The 25,663-nt window shown below is 41.8% G+C and overlaps 2 protein-coding genes across 2 annotated transcripts; one reads left to right on the forward strand and one right to left on the reverse strand.

Annotated features, from left to right (window-relative positions):
• Nucleotides 1-4,447: 4,447 nt before the first annotated feature.
• Nucleotides 4,448-7,229, reverse strand: LOC108090555 (N-acetylglucosamine-1-phosphotransferase subunits alpha/beta). The gene is made up of 3 exons (XM_017189295.2): nucleotides 7,045-7,229; nucleotides 5,572-6,992; nucleotides 4,448-5,515 (listed from the first exon to the last, which is right to left on the reverse strand). Exons 1-3 carry the CDS (start codon nucleotides 7,133-7,135, stop codon nucleotides 5,027-5,029), a joined length of 2,001 nt encoding a protein of 666 aa, XP_017044784.1. The 5' UTR covers nucleotides 7,136-7,229; the 3' UTR covers nucleotides 4,448-5,026.
• Nucleotides 7,230-7,505: 276 nt separating this feature from the next.
• Nucleotides 7,506-9,602, forward strand: LOC108090541 (V-type proton ATPase subunit S1). Its single transcript, XM_017189275.2, has 5 exons — nucleotides 7,506-7,624; nucleotides 7,711-7,813; nucleotides 7,877-7,979; nucleotides 8,046-8,307; nucleotides 8,372-9,602. The coding sequence occupies exons 2-5, from the start codon at nucleotides 7,728-7,730 to the stop codon at nucleotides 9,064-9,066; spliced, it is 1,146 nt and encodes a 381-aa protein (XP_017044764.1). The 5' UTR covers nucleotides 7,506-7,624; nucleotides 7,711-7,727; the 3' UTR covers nucleotides 9,067-9,602.
• The last annotated feature ends 16,061 nt before the right edge of the window (nucleotides 9,603-25,663 follow it).

The following is a 25,663-nucleotide window of genomic DNA, read 5'->3' on the forward strand; positions in this document are numbered from 1 at the left end:
GTTCCTCCCCTCGACGCCCCTCGCCGCTCTCAAACGCCTAATTGTGCCTGGCTGAAAGGGCGAAAAACGAAAGGAGGAGGAAAACCACCCCGGGAAAAGGGAATCGAACTGGGAACTGGCCCTATTCACGGACTCGGTGTCACCCTCGTGTATCGTTAGCAGCTTTATGTTGGGACACGCCTCCAAGCATGGGTTTTTATTATTGCAACACTTTGCAGGCAATTTGCTGCCGGCTGCGGGATTGTGAGTGATGCTCTTTTGGAATCCACATTCGGAAGCTGGATCTCGGGCGAAACCAGATGGGAGCTGACTTTGCGGGAAGTGAACAAAGTGCGGCAGGATCGGAGTTCGGCTAGGTTGGTCAGGGAGGGAACTACCGTAGAAAGGTTATAAATGATACGAAGCATTCTTAAAATCAAATTGGTAACCTTAAAATTTAAACCTTAGGTAAAGTTTTATTGAAATTATTATAATTTTATATGACTTGCGAAATTCTACCAGGTGTGAAAAGTAGGTTGATCTTCTCTTGACTTAGTTAGATATCCACAATCAATTTTGTATGAAATTGTTTTCAATTTTTTTTTGTTTGAATGTTTATAGAAGATATTTATCGTGGAGCTACACTTGAGTGCAAATTTTCTTCAACATTTGAATTTACTATAAATCCCTTAGGACATCGTAATGTATAATATAATCACTTGTTGTATAGAAACCTCAGTTTATTAACTCACTAAACTGTAGAGTACTGACAATTCCTTGTAGCCGTCACATTATATCGTCATCAGGAGTATCATCAGCAGCCACCTTTGATTGCTGCTATGTAGTTGCATGTACTTTCGGTACTTTTCGCCTTTTGTAAATTATATTGCCATTAATTACGCGCGGATTTGTGTCGCCCTGAGCAGTTAAGCAACCGAAAGGCAAGCACGTTAAAAATCACTTTAAAATCATTAAAAAATGGGAGGAAGTCCTCTGCTCTTTGGCGAGGGTAGAGATTCAAATCCGGATCCTGCGAGCCGCAAAAAGGGGGTCATAGTTGAATGAAAGGACTCAAAACGAACGGCCATAAATCAAGGCAGAAATGCGCGCTGTCATAATTTGTCATGAGGCCGGGACACGCCCACTTTTTTTGAAAACGCACATGTGGTGGCGAGGAGTTCTCCGGGTTTTGCTAGCACTGCGGCAAGTTTGTTGCCATGGCCATCATTGGACTTCGCAGGCCTTCAAAGGCACCGCGGACGACTCATTAAAGTGCACTTGTCAACGGCCCGAGACAGCGGGAATAACTCCATGAATTAACTGCCCATGAATTGAGTTGCCCCTCATCGACAATCAGCGGCAATCAGCGATGTAAACGGCTTGTAAACAAAGGGGGGTAACTCAAGTTTTGGAAGGGAGTACTACCACCACAGGCATTGCCATGCGATCTGTCAGTCCGACGATCGGGCACCCACTGCTCCTCCGTCCGTCTGGCTCCGCCGGTTGAAATTCCGCTGAAGACAGAATCGAAAAAAATCAAAACGAAAATGCACTCACGCACCTGAATCCCTAATCAGCGGCCTGCGATGACGATCCGTCAGGGTGGACAGGCGGCAGCTACCGGCGGCAATGCATTTGGGTATTGGCTTTTGGGAACGGGGCAGGCCAACACGGTAGCAGGTGGGGTATATTGGTAGCCTAGGCACTTCACTAATATCATCAGTAAAATAATTTACCCGGCTTACTTTTAACACATACAACGCAAACATATAAAAGAATCCTAAAAAAGATCAGTTTGACATAAAGATCAATCGTATATGCCGTTTATATGGCAATACATGGCATTTTTAAATCAACTTAACTTAAAATAAGGATTTGGAATATCCCCAAATACCCATGTAATTTGACTTTAAAATAATTTAGCATCAACAATATTATTTTCCCCTTAATTCGAAACTTATACTGCTTGCTACTGTGTCACTATCCAATTGGTGGCTATGTCCTTCTTATGACCATAACATTCCCTAAAAGAAATATTATTTTAGCGATTTGTGGTTTGTGTGTCCTTTAGTCCTATAATAACGTTTCTATGATTACCAAGTTTTGATTTTATATTTTAGTTGTTTGACAACTTGATTTTATCCCAACCTATGAATTTGCCAAAACCATACCACTTATTTCCTAAGGTCAATTTTAGGGTACTTTCATCTGCGTGTCCCATCACTTTACGCAGCACTCTCATTGGGTTTTGTTTTGTGAATTAATTAATTACCATTTTATGATTTTATTAAAACCAAAACATAAAGCAGGCAGGCGGCGTTCGTTCTTGCCGTCGCCCCATCCATTTGCCCCAATCCCCCTCCAATTGGACAGTGTCGCCGTTTTCTGTCCGCCGAAGTCCGTCCGTATTCCAATTCCCATGGCTTATGGGCACGTAGAGGTGAGCTCGTAATAATAATGAATGTAAATTGCCGCAATGAACGATTTAATGTCTTAATTCTTTATTTATACTGCATTTTCATACATGTCGCTACAGCCACGCCCCCCTGTTCTCACCCTCCTGCGGGGGCGGGAGTTATTCAAACAATTCGAAAATGATTATTACTATGTATATGCAGCGGCTAACCAACAAAGTGCCGACCGCATGAATAATGCAATAAAGAATAAATATAAATAGAATAATGCACTTTGAAAATATTGTAGAAATGCGCACTTGAATTGATCAATTTTCAAAAGACTTTTCGCGGCTACTTTCTGGTCACGAAGGAAGCCGTTTGTCAAAATGTGTCCAACGATTTCGTGCCAGCCAATTAAATACAAATATATTACATCCCCTTCTCCTAGAAAGCTAAACGTTTTTTAGGAAAATATTAGAAACGGGTGTCCAAATGTCTGGGATTTGGTCAACGAGTCGGCACTTTTGAGGGTTTGGTGGGGTTTTGGGTTCAAGGTTTTGGAAAGGGATAGTAAGGGACCGATAGAATCTGATGGGGATCGATAAAGGAAGTAGTCTCTGGGCAACTTATGAATCTTAAAATTGGAAAGATTATTGTCTTACGGTATTTTACAAATATTTTCCTAAAAACCTTAGTAATTACTTTTAAAATTCGTGTGGTACAATTTTGTATTTAAAGCCAATTTATATAATTTGGACACTTACATCTTTTACCTTTAACTACTACAAACTACCAATTGCAAACAGGATATGAATACTTCCCCTTTCTCTACCGCCTTTTTATTCTGCTTGCTGATCCCACACACATTCTCTCTATTATCTTTTGCATAATTTGGCATAACGATCGGGCATTAATCACAGGACCGGGCTCTCTCAACCCACAATAACTTCCGCTCTGTGGTAGACCACATAAAACTCAGAATCGAGATTAGGGAACACCTTTAGCCATAATAAACCAAATTGTGGCGTGTGCACGTATTTCAGGTTCGAATTCGAGTTTCTGTGTGGCCCAACTAGAGATCGTTTAGAATGAGTTACGAGGCCAGATCTCGGCTAGTCCTACGTGTCCTGTATATAGGGACAGGTTTATAGAGCCCGTAAAACTCAGCAGACACGTGCAGAAAATTGATAAAAGATTGGTTCAGATAAGATCCGAGCTGCTGTTTTGGGTAATTGATATTCTTGTCCATCCAGAGCTACTAGGGATGGGGCAGGAACTCCCGCTGAGCCACTTCGATTTAGTAATCTGACCCCTGATATTCCGGCCAGTGGGGTAAAAAACGGCGGACGCAATTTATGCCACAGCATCCGGATAGGTTACACCCACTGTTTCCCCAACCGCTTGCGATTTCATGAGTTGGCGAAATAAAACGGCAAATCCAACGGTGGCAAAATAATAAAAAAGGAAGATGTTCCTCGCAAAAGAGCAAATCATCATCATATGCACACTACATTGGGGAGCTATCGACCAGGCTCGTGCCACGCCCCCAAAAAGGGGACCAAGGAGCAAGGAGACCCGTATCAGTCTGTCTGGACTCGCTCCAGTTCCGCCCACCGACTTCCGGCCCGCAAAGTGCGGAGTCTGGGTTTTTTGTGGCCATCATCCCAACGAGCAGACGTGGGAGGAGGTTGTGGGTGGTGGCTCCCGTCCGTAATTACAAATCACAACCACCCACCGGCCCTTGGCCGAAGAGCAGCGTAAAAAACAGAGCGAAAATGTGATGACGTAGTTAGAGTGTTTGCGAGCCACCAGTGAATTGTTTGGCAACGCCCACCGCTCAGCGGGTGGTCAAATTTTGCGGTAATCATCGACGCGCCAGGGGATCCGGGTCCCGGAACCGAGGCTAAGTGCTGCCAGCAATCTGTAGTTTTGGACAGCAGCCAACCAATAAACATAAAAAAACTAATTTAATAAAGCGTCCATGTGAGAATGTTTCCAACTTCCAAAGCCGCCGAAATAATGTTAGAAAATTTGGTAAGCAGAAACAATTCACTAAAATCATTTTTAGCTTGTTTTATTGATTTTAGGTTATTCCAGTAATATCAAATAATAATGTTTAATTTTTATTTTAGAGAATTTCTAAATTTATCCTTGAATTTCTGGCATATGTAAAAGATTCAAAATTAATTTTAGCTTATATCCTTAAATTTGTTATCAAAAACACATGGAATTTATAAAATTTTTAAAAATTATTTATAACAAAGATAGTTGTTTATAAAAAATCGCAAAAACGCTTTACAGCTGACATTGTCCATTTTGTGTAAAGTATTTTAATTATAGATGCAATATCCCTTGAAGCTTGGCATTAATAGCTATTGCCACTCAAAAATCAGTCAATAACTGAAATATGATAAAATTCAACCTATAAAAGCTTTTCTTCAACTGCTAAATAACACAAGAATCTAGAAAATTTCTCTATACATTCACTCTTATTAACTAATCCTAAAAGTAGCCTCTATCATGCACCTAAAGATCTAGAAAAATAGCCTTACACATGGCCTACAACTAGATTTGACTATGATCGCTTGCAGAAATGGCCAATATACATAAATTTCACAACTTATCACAACATTACAGAAGAGAGATTTTTCCTACAAACGCTGCACACAGCGCCTCACCAATTTAGCCTTGTGGTTACACATGAACCGCAGCAGGCAGACGACCAGCACCAGACTCACGCCATATCCGACGACCAGAACTGCCCTCTTTCTTCGCTTCCAGCGTTGATAGTCCCGCCAGGATGCGTAGCGATTGCGGAATTGAGGCGGCAACTCGAACTTACTGCGCCTTGGAAAGAAGGACAGATAGAAATCCTCGAGCAAGTGGCGTACCATCTCATTGTCCTCGTTCCTATTAGCATCCAGATTGTCGTTGATGCAGTTGAACTTGCGCGGATTTCGACGAAATCGGTCCAGGGACTCCACCACCTCCGTGAGATTCGAAGTGAGCATCATGAAGTTGCTGTGCGATGCTCTCTTTGGACTGACATGGAAGGGATACTTGGGGCGGACTGCAAAGTTAGCCGCCAAGGCTTCAGCCAGAAGTGGGCATCGAACAACCAAGTTTCTTGTGATGGTGGGCTAAAAAGACGAAAAGTTTAAGTTGAATGCTTAAAAACCCGTTTGTAGGTACGAACCAAATTAGAGTCTTCATATCGCTCGTAAACAAGTGTGGAGTGTTCCACTGTATCAACTTTATAATTTATGCCCACATTTTTAGTGCAGTTCTGAATCACTTCTTCGAAGTATCGCATGGCTGACCAGTCGAGTGGAGGCGGATAGATGCGAGTGAGGAATGTGCGAACCTCCCGATCCGACCATGATGCCGAACCATCCGTGTCGAACTCATCAAAGATCTCTTCCACACCCATTACCTTTGTTTCGCTCATAAGGAAGGAGTAATAGGCGAAGGCGTACTGGAGATCTGTAGGCGCTCGAAAGCGCTGAAGGGCAGTGTTGAGGACTTGCTGACGGAACCGCCTTTGCATGGCCTCCACAATATCCTTGTCGAGCAGAAAACCTACATGCGCTAGCACATGACGTGCCTTAAAGCCGTAAGCTCTATTCAACAGCATATTCGTGGCTATAAGCGAGTGGGAGTAGATGTCTGTGGAGGATTTGAAGTCTTCCTTGTGCAGCGAGTGGCGCTGGGTTGTTGGTGGCTCAGAGCTGCTCATCTCTGTTTCAGGATTGAGAGACATGAGTTTGGCCCGGTTAAAATGCTCCACAATGCGACGCAGCTCCTTCAGCGTGGACACATTTCGATGTCGCATTACGTCCTTAAAGTTAGCAGAGCTGCTCTTAAACAGCTTTTGGAGGCCCATGTGAGGGAAGCGGTGGGCTGGAGGTTTTGGGACTGCTGCAGCTTCCACCTCACCCACTTCTTGGCTTTGTGGGAAGACATGGGATCCTTCCGCTGGCCCAGTTTCGCTGCAATCTCCTCCATCAAATTGACAGGCATCAATGTTGCAGTGCCGATCGCAGGCGCCGTCTCCTATGTAAGTCCATGGGCAATCCAGAGCACAATCGGGAACCATCCAGGCCTGGTAAACACGCACTCCCTCCGCCTCTGTGTATAGGTCTTCCGGGTACAGCGGTGCTCCTAGAAATATGTCGTCGTTAAGGTAGAGAAACCTTTTGGACAGCTTTGGTATGCGGTGCAGGAATGTCTCGATGGCGGAGCTGGAGAAGGTGGGTAGCTGTGCCGGATCAGGAGCCAGCACTTCGTGTGGTACGACTGTGACCCTTTCGTAGCTGAGATCCAGCCAGTTTGGAATTTGGCCATTGGTTACTATGTACACATGCCTGATCCAACTGGCATGTTTTTCCAGCGATCTCAAGGAGTAACGCAGCTCATTCTTGTCATCAAACCGCGAGGGATCGTATTTTGAATCAAACCTTCGGATGGCCTCTATAAAGTTGGGATCCGAGCCATTGACCCAGGTGTAAACTGCATCGATGGCACTGCAGGAGCTGCTAAAGTCGCCGGTTTTGCTTTCCTCGGATGCGAAGAGATAGTTAGCAGCCAACCAAATTACCAAGCAGAACCCCCCAAACACTAAAAGTTCGAAAACTTTAAATTTGTTAAGTAATGGGAAAGAGAAACTTACCTAAAAGCAACTGCAGCTTTCTGCGAGACTGCAGACGCAATTGTTCTATAGCACGCCGCATTCTTCGCGGCCAGCGGCGGCGAAACCGCATCCTTAGGTCCTTAAATGGCACATTTCATACAAGACTCCCGCTGTGAAATCAAAACAAAAACTTTGTTTTTCTTCTGCAACAAATAAACTTACTAGTTCAGTGAGCAGAACTTTTCGAACTAGTTCCATTTTTCACCAGTGGATAAAGGGGTTTGAATCTCCGCTAAGTTAGTACCAGTGATCTAAACCTTGTTTGATTTATTAATTTATAAATAAAAATATATAGTTTAAAGTAGAAAATAAATATTTCGAATTTAGTTCAAACACCACTGTTTATTAAACTCAATACATTTTTTATTTTATTGTTTAGTATTTATTAAAATTTTTGTAGCATCATTTTTTTGGTATGTTTTGACAACACTGCGGTCAGCTGGTGCGCATCACATGACCGTCATAAGGTTTTTTTCTTCACTGGAATAGGCGACGTCGTGCAAGGCAAAGCGAAAATTTTCACCACCATTTTTCGTTTGTAGTTTCAGTTCACTTTTCGGTTGGTTTTCTTGTGCCTCTTGTGTTCTCTTTTGTTATTTACTTATGCATTTTCGGTTTTCCTTTGTTTTTTTGGAACCCCATAAGTAAGCGAATCCAGCGAGATGTTGTGGAAATCGCTGATTGCGTTGTGCGTCATTGGGGCTGCCTTGGCGGAGCAAACGCCCGTCTTTCTGTGGGGAGCCAACAGGTGGGTTTTTGCGCCTAACGATTCTACTAGTTGAATGTGCAACTAATATTCTTACACTCTCAGTGTGGCAAAGCCCTCTCTGAAGACGGTGCCCCAGGCGGAGTTTGCCGAGCAGTTGGCTACGTTGCTGGAAGATCACATGGTTGTGGCCTTCGAGGAAAATGGCGTAAGTGGTTAAGTACACACACAGATAACATGACTTCTGATTTCTCGAATTTCTCCGACACTCCAGCTGAGCAACAAGGACTTCCTGTGCTCCAACGCCCAGTCGCAGTCCTGCTACGCCCAGCTGCAAGGAGTCAGCCCCAAGACCTACTACACCAGCGTGGAGAATCCCTCGGAGGCACTGCGCTCGGTGGCCGCCAAGCGGGAGCACAATTCCATCGATGCTAGCGGCAAGCTCAGCACCCCGGCCAAGTGCTCCGTGGGCACTGCCCTGTTTGTGACCTTCGAGGACGCTGCTGAGAGCCGCCAGGCCAGCCTGGAGTCACATGGTGGGTGAACACACAAAGCAACTAATATCACACACTTACTTGACCATGTTTACACCACATTTAGACGCCGCCATTGCCGCTATCAGCAAGCAGTTCGATTGCAAGGTGGCTTATCTGTATCTGGCCGCTCCCTCGACCGCCCCCGTGGTGCAGCGTCGTACCCGCCGTGACACGGCCGCCACCACCGGCGGCACATTGTGGCGCTACAAAAACCAGTTTCTTATGTTTTATACCGCCGTGCTGTACAACGGCAACGATGTCACTGTCAACAACATCGCTGTCACCAATTCCAGTAATCCCGCATCCCAGTTCTCCGTTCAGCTCTCTACGACTGATGCCACCAAGCCGATCACATTTGATATTCTTTATGATGGCGGATACTTTAGCGTGAGCAACCTGAAATACGACGGTAGTACCTTCCGCACCACGGGCGTTAATGCCCCCACCACGTTTTCCTATTCGTGCGGTAACCTCACCCTCGATTCCGTGGCCGTGAACAACATGTACAACACCCTGAGCTTCAAGTCCCTGCAGCTGCAGGCTCCCTTCGATAGCACCTACAGCGAGGAATTCGCATTTGGCGATTCCTGGGACTGCGTGGGCTTCGTGACACCCGGAATCCTGATGGGACTTTTTGTGGTCGCCCTGCTGCTCGTCATCATGTTCGTCGGCGTCTGCTGGATGATGGACATCAACACGATGGACCGCTTCGACGACCCCAAGGGCAAGACCATCACGATCAACGCCGCCGCCGAGTAAAGGGTCAACTCCATTAGTTCACACCTTATTTGATTGTTCAATACGCACTCAATATTCATTCCTTTATTCCTTCAGTCTATCCACATGTATTTGTAAACGAACCAATACTTAATACCATAACCACATAACACATAACCGGGAAATTAGTCCTCACAATTTGTATCGTAAATGTAATTTTCGCCGCCAAAGATCAGCTTACGTTCAGCATCACAGCGTTGCTGATCTTTGTCGCCGAAAATTGTCAAAGGATTTGCTTGCACCGACTTGTCATCCAGTATTTCATTTAGTATAGCCTCTAAATGTTGTATATCGAGGAATTATAAAAAGACGCACATGTGTGTGTGTGTGCGCGAACGTGTGTGTGTGGAAGTGCCCATGGGCAGTAAATCTAATCGCGAATATTTCTAAGTGTTTTATAGTTTCTTGTTTTGCGCAAATATGCGAGACTTATTTATGCCTCTGTATGATAGTTTGTCATTTGCGCAACTCCCCTGTTCGCAGGCCCAACGAAAGTAAAGTTTTTTTCAATTGTGTTACAAGTCGATGTTTTACTTGCGAATAGTGAACAGTTTGATGCCCTTTTTGGAAGTAGCTGACATATCACAGGGGTAAAAAGATTAAAAATAACTCAGTTCAGAAAAAGATCACTTAGTTATTTGGACATAGTTTACTTATCATTGGATTTTTATACATTTTCTTCTAGAGTTTATTGATTGATTACAAATTTACGTTTTAGTTGCCACAATCTACTGATACATACATTTCGAAAGTAAGCTTTTCCGAATTTATGAGTGGAAATCGTAGGCTATAAGACTTATTTATTGGCTGGTATCCAAATAGTTAGTTGATAAAAACTTTTTGTGTAGCTTGTTTTGGAAACAATTTCAATTGAATTCTCTGGTCTTGTAGGGCGGAAAAAGTCATGGAAACAAATCAAAAGTTGAATGGAAATTTATTGAGTTGCATCGACGGGATATGGAGAGATACTCCGCTTTTTCGGTTGAAACTTGAAGTTGAAAGTTTCCGACTGCAGGCCAAAGGAAACCCATTTCCCCCGGCTTTCATTAAGTTGCTTAGCGGGAGTGGCAAAAAGCATTGTTTATGACATTTTAATCTCTTGTTTATCCGCTTGACTTTTCCACTTGCCTGCGAGTGCAAAGTGGAAAGCTGCAGCCGCCTCCGCAGTCTGGTCAAGGCGTGCGTAAAATAAACTCTCCGGCAGACAGCGCAAAAAAGTATGCTACGGCCGGGATCCAAAGTCCCGGGACGGGTGCACGGCTATGGGGGCGTACGGTATACGGTGTACGGCTCTTTGGGCGGTTGGATGTGCTCTCTGAGCCAAGAGGACACAGATGACTGCACTGCGAGTGGCTGGCAGGCGCTTAACGTTTTTGTTGCATTAGAAACAGGTCAGTGCGTCGTGCACACAAATGAGCATATGACCCAACTGGAGTGCAGCGGGTCCAAAAAACTTGTGCCAAGTGGGGTCCTGGGAGCCCGGTTGGCGGTCCATGGCACCGCGACTGGTCGGGAGTGGGGGCTTCCGGGGTCCGAGGAAACAGTAATTATGCATAAGTCAACACGCGGCATTCGTAATGAACTCCACTCAAAGCGGAACGAGCACTTTGCGGACTCGCAGCCATGGCGCAAAAGTTCGCAAAGTTTTTGGCAGCCGAAAATGTCGCCAACTTGCCAGCTGCCGAAAGTTTCCGGCCAGCCCTAAAGCAGCCTCAAGTCCTCTATGCGCTTGGCAATAAGAATAGCATGTGAAAATTTGAACGGATGCTGCCAAAACTATAGAACCCGTGGGAGCATTTTTCCATTTGCAGCTGAAACTGTAAATGGCCTAACCTATCAAATAAATTAATACAAAATAAGTATTTATATTTAAATTCAAAAAAGAGTTTTCTTAATAAAAATTGTTATTTAACTAGTGGGAAAGTGAAACTTAAATTTTAGAATTACCTCTTTTTAATTTTGAATAAAAAGAAGCTTATTTATTTCTGTTTGAATTGATTCTTTAAATTTCTTTTTATATATCATATAATGCAACAAATCAAAAGAAAATATTGCTTAAATTTTCTAAAACACGGACTTAATAAATTAAAATCGAAAACAATTATAAGTAATAAATTTTGGGAGTTGCATTTGTAAAAAGTACCTACAATAAGATATTGATTTTAATCACAGTAGTATAATGGTTGTCTGCAATTGGAACTATACTTTTCACCTCAGCTGTAGGAACTTATATGCAAGTAGGGTTCTTAACCCTGCCAAACCATCGGACCTTCCTGCTGCGAGAGCCCCCGGGGCTAAAGTGTCGCCCCTTCCCCGCCAGCAGCCACAGGCCGTAATAAACCCAGCGGTCTACAAATTGCAGCATTAGGCAGGCACAAACAGAAGCGGGAATGGGGAGTGGCTGGGGAAGGGGGAGCGGGAAAGGCAGGGATCAAGTGCTCGAACACATGTCCTGCACGACTGCCAGGAGAAGGACGAGCAGAAGTACCAGTAAATGCACCCAATGCAGTTTGAAAAGTTGGGGTCCGTTTGCTGTCATTAAGCTGAGCCACAGTGCGAATCATTAGGCACAGGAGCCGGAGACTGAGGAGACCGAGGAGCCGGGAGCTGGAAACTGGAAACTGAGGATCTGAGAATCTGGGAGCTTAAGCCAAAGCCAAAAACAATAAAATCGCTGCCGGGCGGGCGGCTTGAGCCAAAGTTAATGATGGCATTTGTGCAGTCCGGGAGTTTTCGTCACCCATCTGCCGCCCATTTCTCGTACTTATCTGCACTAAGTGGATGTGGACTGCTCTGTGGGTTGGGCATGATTAACTAATAAGTGCGCCCACCCGCGAGGAGGAGTCGTCGGTTTCCTCAAAGGGGATTCCGTGTAGAGCGCGCTAATGAAGTCATTTGTGTCGCAGCTTTGAATAGGACCCCAGGTTCGCTAGGGTTCGCGATTCCACCTTTGGGATATAGCTCTGTCTTTAGTTTTAATAACTAAGCTTACACCTATGTATATCATCAACACATATGTAAACCCTAAAGCCGGAGCTTTAAAGCAAGTTTTAATTACAGAAATGCAGCTCATGGGAAGAAACCTTTGGATTTAAGTAAATAAATAAATTAGCCGTCAGTATATATTTTTACACCTTTCATATACATATGAATGTATGACAGTAATGAAATAATAACTGGATTATCAAATATATTGTCTATATATTAGCTATTATGTATATTATATCTATCTATTATCTATTAATATTGCGAGCAGAGTATTTCGCTGTCGTTGCCTCAATTAAATCTGGCCAAACGTTCATCAGTAAAACCTTAGAAATGTGATTGATTTTCGGAAATGTTTAAGTATTAGTTTTCTGGCAAGTTCCTTGGCCCAAACCCACAGACCACCCATTAACCTTTAAACCGACAAATCACTCTGAAATTCCGAACCAGTTGACCTCAAATTAAGCTCAATCGAGTTGACCGAGGGATTCTGCAACTGGGCAGGACCAGGCCAGATAGAGAATTTCGATTACTGGCCGAAAAGCTGGCACTCGTACAGTGGTCAGTGGGAGGGCGGACAGACATTAATTAGTTGTCATTTTTAACAATTGAGCGTGACGAGGGAAATGAATCGTTGGCAAACACTGAACTTTTGTGTTTCTGCCTCCGTGTGGGCGTTTGCAAATTAACTGGGAAATGGGGGAACCTCTTCTCCGGGGACGGGATCCGGAAAAGATAAGGGCTGAGTTCCAGTTTCAGTTCGAGTTAAACCAGAAGTCGTGACAATTGACAAATGATGTTGGCGCTGTGTGACGTGTGACAGATAAGTGCCGAAAAAGGTTTACAACTTTTGTCGACTACCATTTATTATTGATGTCCGGATGCCGGGGCCCCAGCAAATTAAAGCCGCCGCTCTCCAGTTCCCCAGCTATCCAGTGGGCCGGCAATTAGGCAACAGCTCAGCCATAATGGCATGCAAAGGGATTAGAGCGCATAAAGTCCCGGCAAGACTGCAAGCACTGACCCAACTTAAGGGCTCAAAGCTCGGGCTTAGGGTGTAATCCGGAGCGTGTAATTCCACCGCTAACCTGCTTCTGCTCCCCACCTGTGAAGGCAGGCCAGAAATTAATTAGTCCATCAGGGGTTAGGTGACGACGCAGGGGGAGCCCTGCATACACCCAGATGACATGCTCTATTAACTTTTTCTATCTTAAAGATTAAACTGCATTTCAATCGAGGGATGCAAACTAGTAGTGGCAAACGTTGGAATATAAATGTATAAAATTTCATCCCAATAATGAAAAGAACCATCTTAAATATTTACTTTTATCAAATTATATTCTAACATTATTATTTTAATAACGTTAGCTCTTTATAAATAAATAAATAATGATCTCTAATATGAAAACCAGATTTAAACCCCAATGTATTCTAGAAATATGACTGCTAATAAAATAAAAATTAGCTCATGCTTTTTTTTATTAAAACCAGAAGTTACCGTTCTTTCAAGACAAAGGCATTATTTGAACGTTCTTTTTGGATATATTAAATATGTGTTGACAATACGCCACACACTGTAGCTATTCAAGCATATAGAAACCCGAAATTAATGCAAATTTAGGGGACTACATTGCCCTTGTGTAAATATTTCCCAATGCAAAGCCGATTAGCTTTCCCACCATGTAAGACAAGCTCAAACACGGCGGGAGGATAACGAGGACGTACTCATCACCAAGTGTAAATAAATCGCACTGACAGCTGAATGGAGATATATGCACACATGTGGAGCTGGAGGATAACACCATCCGCACATCGGCAAGCAGATCAAGTGCATTTTTATGTAAATGTATTGTGTGGCAAAGTGAAAATGCGTAGAAAAGGCGACACGAGGGAGATTTGCATAGAACGCTTTCGATTTCCATAAGGGAAATTGGAATGGAAAGGAGCCAACCCGGCATTCTATTTACATCTCAACTCGGCGCTCCTTTGTTCCCCTCGACTTATTGATTGAGTGAACAGCAGGCACATGTGTTTGCCAGTCATATTCAATATTTTGTTTGTTCTTCCTAAACATTACGGTCCGCAGAGGCCACATGCTCGAATACCCTTCCTGCCTGCAATTGTTATTGTACTTTTGATTGCATTTGGCCCACTGACTCGCTTTCCACTCGCTACCCACGGACATTGTTGGCCCGAAATTGAACCCAACTTTTACACAACTTAATCATAGAGTAGGGGATCAGCCAAGGACCGAGGACCGAGGACCAAGCAGCAAGGATCCAAGGATTCGAGCACCGCCAGCAACCATCTGTCTGGCAGGCAGGCCGCATTTGTTGAGCTCGTACCTTTTCGTGTTGCCACAATGTTGCCGCAAAAGTTTTCACATTAAAACCGTTTCATGCTGGCAAATTGTGAAATGAGTTAGCTGCACTCCCAAAAGGCAGCGCGCTTTTTCCATGAAAAGTAAAAGTTCGAGTCTGCGAAAGTGCCGGAAATTTACTTTGTTTGCCGGGATAATATATTTTGCAGTCCTTAAAAAAATATTTAATTTCACAAATTGTAGGTAATCAATTACTGTTTGTTCCTTGCGGCTGAAATTGCTTTAATCTTGATGAGCTTATTGATTATTTTTCTTAGTTCAGTTCGCAGTATAATAATGTTTTCCTAGAATATTGAACACGATATTAAATCTTATATCTCGTTATGTAAATTTTGAATAAATTCGATAATTTTATAAACATATTCCATACTTTAAATCGTTATGATAACCTTTATACATAAATTGAAAGTTAATCAAAACATGTTCCACCGAAAGTAAAAGTATAAATACTGCAATGTTAAATAGACAATTCAATGTCATTTTTTGTAGGATTTCAATATAAGGTTGCTCCTTATTTACTCTGCTGATATCGGGCTCTTATTTATCTGAATTCGTATTTTTTGCATGTACAATTGTGCGCACACATTCAATGTTTGGTGTTTCTGATATTTAAACTGAAATCAAAGTGTCAACAAGTCTTTGTTATCAATTAAGCGGGACTCGTAATTGAGCCTTTTCACATGAGCATATGGAAATTTTATAATAGCAGCATTGGCTGGCAAATGTTATAGGTCGACAAATAGAGCCTTTTTTTTTTTTATTTGAGCTGTAGTTTAATTAAAATTGTATTGCCCCAGGACCTAACCAACTGGAAATCTTTTTGGAGCGAAACAAACGAAAGGAGATTGTTTGTTTTGGAGTATATGCAGCATTTAAAGTAGTTACCAACTAGTTGGCTCGGTTCAGAAGCTCAAAGGTGTAAACTTATGAGAGGAGCAAACAAGTTTTTGCCAACCGAAACTGTTGATGTCCCACATGTCTGTTGCCTGTTTCGAGCATTTTGTATTGTGTACAGTATAGTATAGTATTTTGCAGCTTTGCAACTTTATAAAGCCCACACTCTCGACTGAACTGGTGCAGGCTTGTCAGCTTTGTTCGGCTTTTCTGTTTGCCATTATATGGCTGCTTGGGAAATACTGCTCTTACATTTTCCGCTTGCTTTCCCGGACACACAGTCGCACACCATTGTCGTTGTTTTTCCCTTCGTGCCGGAGTGACCAAGCCATGATGCCACTACTGCTGCTACCTTTTGTTGCCGCTGCGAGCTTGTTCATGCTGCTCAATTTCAGTTAAGAGATAAAATTTTTATGACATCACTTTTCTTTTTCATTATTTATTTGCCCGTCCCTGCTGCCGTTTCCTCGGCAATCCGCTGCAGATGATGAGCAACGACATCGCCTCGGGAGTTTATAAACTTTATGTTTATTGAAGCCATAAATTGGTAGTGCATATGGTTCAGTAGACTCTTTTCTGCTCCTTTTTATTGTCTACCCATTTTCTCCCTCGCCACGCGGCGTATGAGCGATATTGTGAATGGGCAATGCGTTGCCGTCTAGAATTTACCATTAACAAAAGATGGATGAGTTCTCAAAACTACATTTTAATCACAAGCTTTTTAATATTTACCAGATCAATTTCACTTAAATAAGACATAAGCATAAGCTTAAGCATAAACTCTTAAAAAGTAAGGCAACACTGCGTTAATGCATTACATGAATTAATATTAATACCTAAATGATTAAATAATAATATAGATATGCTAGATTTTTTTGGCCTTCTTGGGAACTAAAATTTGTTTTTTGACTTAAAAATAAATATTGTTGCAAGACAAATCTTGACATTCAAAAAGAAGAAATGCAATTAAATTCAAATTTTAGATTTAAAGCATATCTTCAAACTCTACCAGTTCTTCTAATGACTGGCTAACAATTGAATTAGCCCGAATTGGTCACAAATAGCTACATGTTTTTATACGAATGCACACACGCACGGAAAATAACTAAATTAAATCTGCAAATCTGCAAACTACCACAAAGGGATCCCATTAAAATACACTAAAAACCCATTAAATTCAAATAAAATCCAATTCAGAAATTTTTTGTGTGCGTTTAATGCCATAAATCAGAAAATTTCACAGACACACAGGCACGAGAAAACTCTTCCATTCACACAGACCTATAAACATTCTCACACACTCGCATACGGAGGACAAATCCTTGGCTAAGCTGCTACTACCAAAAGCCAAACAATGCGAATTGTGCGTCCGTTTTTGCCCAGACATTTTGGCTATGGTATTCTAAGGCTATTTCGGGCTATAAAGTATTTTAGCAAAACCTCAGGGAAAAGTATTTTGAACACAAGAAATCTTTTGTTTGGAGTATGTTAAAGTCAAAAGTGTCTGTTGCAATAGTTTTAAAATTTAGTTTTTGATTTTTCTCCAAAGATATTTAAAAGGTATTTTCGCTTTCATATCTGGCTTTCTAATTCCCAGTTGTTTGTGTTTGGCAACATGTAAATGCCCAATTTTGTGTTCGGCCGTTGATGTTGTTGCTTCTTGGTGTTTTGTTTTGCGGTTTCAAACCATTTAAATGCCGCACATTAATGCCAGGCGGAGGCCACTTGATCCCGCACCCAAATCTATCCCCTTTTAGCCCTGTTCAATGGGCAATAAAATCGTAAAATTCCGCACGCATACAAATCTCGTTGTCGGATTTGTTTGGGGTTGTCCTGGACAACGAACATATCCTGTTTTGACAGAGGAAACAAATTTTTGTCAAACCCCAATCGCTTGACCGATGTGTTTGATAAATGCGTGCATATGCATTTGCATACTTGCAGAGCACAAATTAAAATGCATCCTGAATGTTGCAGTAAACGTGAATGTGAACTTTAACTATACAGAAAAAAAAATTGTATTTTTTTAATATTTTGTTTTTTTAATATTAATATCTCTCCATGTTTCATAACATAATTGGCCATGTCCAAAAATATGATCCCCAAACGAATTTTTCCGGTAGTATTATTCGATTTGGTTGTATTTTGTTGGTTTAAATTAATAATACTATGTTCGATAAAGAGCTTCCTATAAAGCCAAAACATAAATAAACACTGTTTTATGAAAATACATTTAAAAAAAAAATGTAATACTTTTTACAGAACGACATCAATTATTTTTATATTTATATAATATATACCAACAAGTTTCCGATAACTTTATTATTTTCCATAAAAAATAAGAATTCGGCTCTGGGCGACAAACCAGTTTGAGGTTGTCATTTGTTTCGGTGCAGCACTATCAGGTAACACAAAGTAAGCCTGCAGGACAGAATCGTGCTGCAGCATAGAAAACTTCGGGAATGGGAATGGGATGGGATAATTTTCTTTGAGGCATTTCCAGGTGCCAAAACACAGGGAAAACTGTACACGAATGCGAACACATGTAGTCTGCCACTCCAGCGGAAGCTGTCATAAAAGCGGAAAAACGGAAAAACGGCAGGCAGGCTTTGGTAAGGCAAAGCACATAAATGTATGGCCGGGCAAGTGCATCTGCTTCTGCTCCAGCTCCTTCTGCTTCTGCCTCCGCTTCTCCATCTCCAGTGTCGATTTCCTCCGCCTCCGCCTCCTTCTCCTTCGACGACTAGTGTTCACCGACAGCCAGACAGATATATTGTCGGTTTTAACCAGTCGACTGCGAGCGGCAAACACTTTGCCAGCCATCGAGTGCGGCCACAATAAAAGTGAAAAGCGCACTCTGGCCATTGGCAAATGCCATAAACGTGTTGGTCTCCGGGGCCTGGCTGTCGGTTGGCATACCACTCTGCCACACCCGTACTGCCCCGAAATGCAACTGCAACTTTGCCGTAGTTTCGGTTGCTCGCCGAGGTGCAGGACATATGTACAGCCACCTCCACTCCTGGTCGGCCCATGAATAATGGCCATGAAACAGAGCAGCAGCACCGGCGGCAGCTTATTGTGTGAATTATTTGCGCTGTGTGTATTAAACTGCAGCTCAAGCTAATGCAGCATCAGGCTTCCGAGGCCCATGCCTCCGCTAAAAGTCTGCACAGACCAAAATAATGGTAAAGAATTCCGTTTAATCAGACATTATATAAATTTTGAAAGCATAAATTAAAGCTATAAAACAATTTTTTACATGTATTATAATAAGATAACTCAAGGGTATATATTACTTATACTGTGTGACAAGCCAAAAATGGAATGCCACAAGATTTTGAAAACATGAAGTACCTTTTTTAATTAAATTTTATAATTTGCATAACTTGCATATGTGCACTACATCTGACATTCAATAAGGTCACAAAATATAATCATACGTTCTGAAACATTAGTTGTTGTACAAGAAAAAAGGTGTAACTAATAATAATATATTAAAAACTTTAAGTTATTCGGTAAAATTTAGTAAGCTGCAAGGAACAAGTTACATTTTTACCTTAGTTTGCAGAAAAGATAATAAGGAATAATATTAAGATATTATTTAAGCATTATATTTATTTATTTCCACTATCGGTTAGTCCATAGTCTTTATTTCTTACAGTGCTTGCATCCATCGCTGCAAATTTCGTTGGTGCGGCCCATGCGTCGTATGCGTAATTTGATTTACAATACGAGCAGCATTGGCTTCCATTTAATGTATGGGATGTGGGCTGCTTGTGGCTCTGACTTTGCCCGGTTTGGCCTAATGGCCATGAGATCACGTTTAATAGTTAACAGCTTTGATTTTCGACCGACCATTTCATATTGCATTGGTGGCCCGGGAAATTGAATTATGCCTGCCAAGTCGGATAATGAGAATTTAATGCTTATTTGCGATGCACAGCTCAGTTAGAATGAACTTGGAGAAACCATTATTCTGCTCTGTTGATTCATGTTAGATCTGAAAGAATAAACTAATGGTGATTTGCTTGCAGACAACTTCCAGTTCTAATAAATTAGTACTATTTGTCGATACCAAATTCTACCGGCATTTGCTTTTCAATTTAATAGATGACTTTAATTAGGTAGCCAAATTTGACTGAACAAAAGATGTGTGCATTAAAGAGTTATTACAGCCCGCAGAAATATGAGCAAACAACAACATTTTTAATTGGAGATAACAGTCGCCGTTATAGAATTTTGCATTAATTAATTGCGAAAAACGAGCCGCACCTGTTAGCCTTCGCTTTTGTAATTATTTTCACTGCGGCTTGCGGTTGAACCAGCGTCACTGAGCCTAATTGAATTTCGCACTGAAGGAAAACGGAAAACCATTCGTTTGAGCGGGCTAAAAAATTAAAATTACTTTAATGCCAGCTCCGCCGTAATTGATGCCTTCAGTGCGCTGACCTGGATCACTGTCAGCCCAAACAACCGTGGATGCATCATCGTGGCATCCGCATCCGCATCAGCATCGGCATCAGAATCCAGTATCCTGCGCCGAGCACCCGACATCAGCCTCATCATCGCATCCGCAGCAGCATTGTTGGCCTGTTTGCTGTTGGCGTGGCAAACAATCCTGATGAAAGAGCAGCGACTGGAGGAGGACGAGCAGGACCCGCAGTCCTGCAACAGGAAGTAAAAGTATGACACAGGAAGCCGGAGATGAGCCCTTCACCCTTCACCCTTCCTCCTTCATCCTTCTCCTCAGCCGACCCACAATTAAAGCGATAAAGGCGCAAGCAAAAAGTTCTGCTGTCGCATTTCGCAAGCGTAAATCAGCAACAGATGCACGGAAAAAAGAGTCAACACAGCTTTATTTCGCTTTATTTACATTCTTTGAATGTAAAAAATACTAGAGCATTAGGAACAATTTTTTTATTTGTTTTTTGTGATAAATGAATGGGAAGCCAAGGTTTAATTTCAGTCTTTAAAATAAAAACTGAACCTAATTTTAAGGATACGAAAGTCGTGCTTCAGAATGCCAAGCTTTAAATATAATTTAGAAAAGTATCTCTTATCTATGTATATTGTATTTAGTATTTGCATTTGAAATTATTTGGATCAGCTAACTATATATAATATTTCTGATAAGAGATTGCCTTTTGTTTCACCATTAACATTCGAGGCCAAATTGAAACTTATTTTTTCTGTGCAGGATCATTGAATGTGATAAATGCGTCCGCGTGCATGCGAGTGGCAATTTAAGGTACTTAAAAGCCACGCCACTTGTAATGACCGCCTCCCAGCTGGATGTCATGCAGCTCGGCGATCCGATGACACAGATTCCGAGCAGATGACCAGATGGCTATTACTCGCAGGGAGCGAACTGCAAAGCAGTGGGCCAATTGTTGCGAAATGCGCAGTAGCATTTAATTGAGTGTCCGATTCCATTTCCATTCGCGTATTCCGAGGTTGATTGAGCTAATGGAGGTGTCGGATTGATGGCGCTTTCTGACAAGCCAGAGCTCCTTTGAGCAGGATTCCTTTGCACAGCTGCCTCCTTCGGGACTAACGACCACTCAATTAACTGCATTCGCCGCCTTTGAAGTGGCCAAGAGGGGGGAGAGAGAGAACGGTAACTGCTTTAAGCCAATTACTCCTTTCCCAAGTGTTCCGAGTTCCGAGTGATAAACGAAGTTGACAAGGATGCATAGTTTCTAGCAGATGCATTAGAGTTTTTTAAACAACTTAAGCTGTAGCTAAACACACTGGATATACCCCATTTGCATTTATTTTGATTTAATTAATATCATCATAATTTCTCTATTATTCTTTTTTCAATCATTGCTACTTCTGCAAACACAAATTCCTCAATTAAATTACATCAATTGGTTTAAATACCCCAAAACATGTATGAATACGTTTAACATGTGGTCGAACCTGTCAATGTTGTTAACCGAAACAACTTTGTTGTACTAAATCATTTACATGCACTGCAGTTTGATAAACAGCTGGCGACCGCAGCAGGAAGAGAGACAGAAACAGAAATGGCCAAAACGGCCACCAAAATCTGCATTAGCTGGTGGGAAAACCGCGAAAGGGAAACAAATTCGCGTGGCTCGAACTGTTATGATGCCCGGGAGTGGTGCCAGTGGCATCAGTGGCGCGGTGGATCCTGCAGGGCAAGTGGCCACATTTTAGCGTTGAATGCGTTAACCGACAATGCAGTGGCTACATGAGCACTGGATTCTGGCTTCTGGCTTCTGGATTCTGAATTCTGGCTTCCGACGGCTGAATGCTGACCAAACGAAACGAAATGCTGGCTGATGCTCCGAATTAGGTCAGAGCAGTGCCCGCAAAGAGCACAAGCGCACAAAAACAAATAAGAACCAGTGGAAGCGGATTGCTTTCGACTTTTGACTACCAATTAAATTTAAATTACAATTCATTAGGGTAAGGGCCATTTAATTTCGACCTGAAACTATTTACCTCTCTACCAGATAGTTCGTTATTTTATGTTTGGCTCTATAAAAGTAACCAAAAAATGTATTTTAAATGCCACACGAATCATTACACGCACTAACATAAACATTTTGTTTAATTTCCAAATTCATTGTTTAGTTTGTTTGTTAAGTATAGTTTAATTTAAGATATATTACAAATAATTTTAATTTAATTTTAATAATAATAGAGCAGCAAGTCTTAGACAGAAATATTAAATTCTTAAATCTGTTGTATAAGAAAAACCCGGGAATGAATTTAATTTGTTTGTAACACATTCTATATTTGGTTTTAATGCAAGTAGAATTCAAGGGAAAACATATCCTTTTTCCTGTCCTTGCGGGGTATTTAAAAAGAGATGAAAAAAGCTGGGGTAGAATGCTTGGTTCACTTGACTTTCTCCGCTATCAGCGCTTGCATTTTAATTGCAAATTTTCCCCCACACAGAAGGCCCCACTCTGCGGACTCGCTGGACTTTTCGCTGACAATAATTTATTGGAGACGCTTAGCACGAGATTAACGGTAAATGTAAACCCAGCCAGCGAACCGGAAACGGATTACGGGCCAACGGAAGTAGAAAGTCACACGTAATTCAATATCACGCTGGCAATTTACGACCAGGCGCAGACATATCCAGTGGGTTTGAGTTCTCTGGTTCTGGGTTCTGCGTTCTGGGTTCGGATTCGAGATCTGGGGTCTGGAGTCTGGGGTAATTGCATCTGGATGTGGACTGGAGTGCCGGAATGGATGCTCTCCTCTTCTTTTTCACGACTCTCCACTGCAATCGCGTATTAAATTAAGCCAGTTCCCTGGGTTTTCCCATCTTCGAGCTATTTAAAGCCGGCAAACTGATTGTGGTGGAACTGCTTTCAAGCCATATTAAACTTGTCAGCCTGTCGTCGAAATGTCTGCTGACAGCTGCTGGAGAAACCTTTTTGGCCAAGCCCAAGATCTAATTGGCTTAGAGCCAAGTGTGTTTTTCGCTGGAATTTCCGCCACTCCTGATACACCAATATATATTTAGCCTTTCCACACACTCACCCTCAGTGAGCCCTCCAATGTTTTTGCAGCTTTTCAGTTGTAAACAATTATTGACTGGTTTTTGTTTATGCGGCCACTTCCGCTTCCGTTCGCCAGATTTCTTAATATTTTTATTGATTGTTGAACAGAACTGACTAACAAAAACAAACTTTTTGTCCTCCAGTGGGCAGTGACCTATTCTAACCCGAAAAACCGGGAGCTTTGTACACATCCCGCTGTTAGCCATAATTGTTTTTGCCGAAGTGCACTCCGGCTAGACTTTATTTATTGTTGGTTGCACCCTTTCGACCGCAAACAGAGACAGATGCTGTGTACATGATTTCGGACATTTGAGCGGGCCAACTGAACGCTGCAACTGCAAATATTTGCAGCTCCCCCTTTTCCCCTCTTTTCAACCAGCAGTTGATTGACTTTTTGGCATCTAATCGATTCGCCCGGCGTATGTAAATTGCGAATAGAAATGTTTTGGCCAGCAATTATTTGCGTATTTTGATGGATTTTCGGCTGCTACGATTCGGGTGAAAATACGTGTTTACAGGTTGGCCAATTGGTACAATTGGTTTTTTAATTTCGATCCAGCGCTAAATCATTTTTAATTGGCGTTTTTGATGCATAGAGTTTGTTTTGTGTTTTAATTACTTGACCCTACCAAATTTTGAGTTTACGAGTAGTAGGCACAGGAAATAAGGTAGTTATCAAGTAATTAAATGCTTTAGGGTCCAGGGCATTTTAGATTCGACTTATAGTAAAAACTCTTTCTGCATTTTTTGTAACTTTATTATGGCGTTTTTGGCATTCAAATTTGCATTGATTTCATGGTGTTTCCTTTACTCTTTTTTGACGTCAGCAGACCACGCAACGAGTTGCAAATTTAAATGCCGCAGCAGCTGCAACTGCTTATGGTAATGAGTCTGTCCAACTCTCCGTCCGGAGTCCGGTGGTCCGGCTGTTTTCCCGGCAGTTTGCGCGGCGACCAACGCAGTCACACCATCGTCCAACTAATAATGTAAAACTCTCTCTTCATAACTTTTCACGGGGAAAACCCCGGGGCGGGAAATGCAGGAGGCGACAGTTACGACGATTGCTATGGCGACCAAAATTGAGTGCCGTTTGTGAACAGCTGGAAACTTATGAAAGTTGTTTGCCAAACAACAATAAAATAAATTGTGCGAAGCGGTAAAAACGGGGTGGGGCCTTCGAGTTTTCTCCGAGGTTAAGGTGTGTGCTGTTGGGTTTTCGCTGCTCGAGCGGGGTGGCATTTTCCGAGGCATTTTCCCTCACAGCTCGTGTCAATTGTCATTCCGCACTTGAAGCTGCTGCTTTGTTGCCTTCAACTTGACTTTGTCTTGGCCGAGTTGTTACGCTTTTATTGCCATTGTTTGTGCCGCCTGTGCCAGCCTTCGGTACGTATTATTTATACTACACCAGAATTGGGAGAAGGTGTAAAAACTTTTCCCCACGGCGCTTTACATTTTATGAAGTGCACACAGCGGGTTATCAATTTGTGTGTTGTCGCTCCAATTCGCTTTATTATTAAAAATCACTGAGGCGGAAGCATCAAAGCGGAAGTTGCATTCACAGCCGACGAGATACGGGTTCTGAAAAGGGACTCTTCCACCTAGTATAATAAATTGTAGCCGTTCATACATTTATCTGATAACATATTTATAAATGCAAATGTATGAATCGAAATAAAGGCACTTGAAGGGTGTTTGCAATTTTGCCGGCTTAAAGCTTTCGCTTCGTTAATTTGCATATCAAATTTAAGGCTTTCTGTGCGAATAATTCAGAAATAATTGAAGTAAACGCAAGCTGACTGGCTTTCTCACTTTCTTACACGAAAATAAAAAATTCCTCTTATCTATTTGCCAAAAATATATTATCTTCAAATAAGCATTTATTTAAAATAACAGGAAACAACATTGAATTGATTGTGTTTTGATTGTGCATTCTCTTCGTTGGACAAAGCACCAAGAAGATTTTTGGAAAATCCCAGTTGCTCCAAGCTTTTAATAGAAAAATCTAGATTTTCTACTCCTCGAAGGAAGCCGTCATTGTGTTTCAAACTCCGTTGCAGTTGATTGCCCCATATCGATTGATACTGGGTTTCCTTTTTGTTATCTTTGATAACAGAGGATGGAATAAAATGAAAACGAGATGGCATATCAGCATTATAAGAAGCAGCTGCGTCTTGGCCGGAAAATGCGAATGGAAATTGCTTCAGTCTGAAGTGAAAATAGTGTCCACTTCAGTGCTGCCGTCTGAAAGAGGCGGAAATATAGAACGAAATCATTTAATAATAATTATTTGCATTTGTTGAATAAGTACGCTTATCAGTTTGTTTTGCGCACTTCAATTAAACAAGTTAAACTGCTAAATCAATTTCTTCCCAATCATTTGGATCAGTAATTATGTATTTAGACGTAAATGGTTAAAATGAAATAGAGTGACTAAATATCGCACATTAATCATGTTCGATTAAAATTAAACCTACATAAATACAGCTGAATGTTTTAATTGATTTGTATGAACTAATTCGTAGGAAGTATATTCTGTTGAAAGATATTAGATTGTTTCAGCAAAAGTCAAATAGACAGCACTGGTCCATCTCATCTTTTTCGGCCCCATTGTTGGTTTTCGTTTTCGCATCCGATTCGGATTACGTTGGGGAAAATGCAAAATACTTTCGCTACATCTTGGCCGCGGATAAGTAACCAAGTTAGATTGCAGCCAAAAGCGGTGGAAACATTTTATACTGCTTTTCATTCGGACCCCGATCCAAATAAATATTAATGG

The sequence above is a fragment of the Drosophila ficusphila genome, unplaced genomic scaffold, assembly GCF_018152265.1.
Source record: "Drosophila ficusphila isolate 14025-0441.05 unplaced genomic scaffold, ASM1815226v1 contig_414, whole genome shotgun sequence".
NCBI lineage: Eukaryota > Metazoa > Arthropoda > Insecta > Diptera > Drosophilidae > Drosophila > Drosophila ficusphila.